Genomic DNA, 1526 nt, shown 5'->3' with positions numbered 1-1526 from the left:
TATATATATGTCCAATAAAAGCTTTATGTACGATTTTTTAAAGTTTAATTTGAATAAGTTAGAAAAAATTTGACTTTAAATTGCACGAATATTTATTAGTAAAACTTGTCAAATATGTCAAAAAACATTTATATGATTAAATAAAAATTTTGTAATTATGTTGATGAGGGGAGCCAATCCCGATGACCCTGACCTTGATATGCTGTCAAGGTCATAACTCTAAGTGATTTCTAACAAGTTTTAGCCGTTGCTTATTATTCGTTAAAAAGTTATTAACAAAAGAAGTTCAACCATATAACATGAAAATTCTGCTTTAGGATATGTCTGGTAGTCGTGCACTCTGTAGGGGATATCACAACGATGACTGCGATTTTGACATATGTCAAGGTCATAACTCTGAAAGACCTCCAATAAGTTTTAGGTAACTTTCACCTTCGACTCTCTCATCCTCCCTACTTCAGGAAAGCACAACTCTCACCTTCGACTCTCATTCCCCTTCCCCCTGCTTCAGGTGCGCACGACTCTCATCTTCGACTCTCATCTCCCTCTCACCCATGCAAAAGGGCGCGCGACTCCCATAATTGTACTATTGCACATCAGTCGAAGGTGAGAGTCGTGCGCTCCTTTGCAGGGGGAAGGAGGAGAGGGGGGGAGAAAGTCATATTCCCTTAATCAGTTCACCTCATACCTCTCTTACTGCCCGGAATTATCTGACTTCTCATGTAAAGCAATGAAATAATTACTAACTTTAACTGTTAATAACTTTTTATAACGAATAACGAACGACAGCTAAAACTTGTTGGAGGTCACTCAGGGTTATAATCTTGACAACATACGTCAAGGTCAAGGTTATCGGGACTGGCTCCCCTCATCATCATAATTACTAAAGTTTTTATTTATTTAATATCTTTCATTCGTATAATATCAAATTTAATATCTTTTTAATTATGTATTGATATACTTGTCAAAATCTATAAACTCAACACTGTGGCAACGTCCAAAATCACAAAATATTTCTGGCAAGAGGAGATGCGCTTTGACGACAATGTTTTTAATAAGTTGATGCGACAAGTAATATTGTTTGGCGATTGCGCAACGATTTCTAGAAAATTTTTTAGCAAATATAGTGCGGTTGAAACATTCTTCCTTTTCCTTAAATGATGAAATAATAAACATGTCCTGGTTGTATACATTTTCGCATTTAATAGCTATTGTTCGACATATTGCCATGTTACGCATTGTCTCATAGTACTGGTCCTTTATTTCTTGAATCTGATTCTCGAAAATATTTACAAATTTGTCACGTATTTTCGATTGATTCGTCAATTCATAAATATTGTCTTCCCATTCCTGGCACATATAACATATGTTTAAGTTATTAAAAACGGTTATTCTCCGTTTTTAAGAATAAAAGTTTTTCAAAATAAATAGTATTTTAGTAATGGATATTCTTAATATATTAAATTTAAAAGAAATTACTGTTAACAAATATAGAAAAAATAAGAACCATAAATAGATATTATATA

The 1526-nt window shown here is 33.4% G+C and overlaps 1 protein-coding gene across 3 annotated transcripts in view; it reads right to left on the bottom strand.

Moving 5' to 3' along the window:
• Positions 1–165: 165 nt before the first annotated feature.
• Positions 166–1526, bottom strand: part of LOC108756036 — a 5028-nt gene continuing 3667 nt past the window's right edge. For 2 of the 3 annotated variants that reach the window (XM_018499578.1, XM_018499579.1), the window contains exon 3: positions 166–1353. In XM_018499578.1, coding sequence (XP_018355080.1) covers positions 946–1353 — 408 coding nt within the window. In that variant the 3' untranslated portion in view covers positions 166–945. The remainder of the gene's footprint in view (positions 1354–1526) is intronic. The other variant, XM_018499580.1, reaches the window with a different exon arrangement.

This window comes from Trachymyrmex septentrionalis, unplaced genomic scaffold (assembly GCF_001594115.1).
Source record: "Trachymyrmex septentrionalis isolate Tsep2-gDNA-1 unplaced genomic scaffold, Tsep1.0 scaffold91, whole genome shotgun sequence".
Taxonomy (NCBI): Eukaryota; Metazoa; Arthropoda; class Insecta; order Hymenoptera; family Formicidae; genus Trachymyrmex; species Trachymyrmex septentrionalis.
Note: the sequence above shows the minus strand (reverse complement) of the source record. Positions and strands in the feature narration are given on the sequence as shown.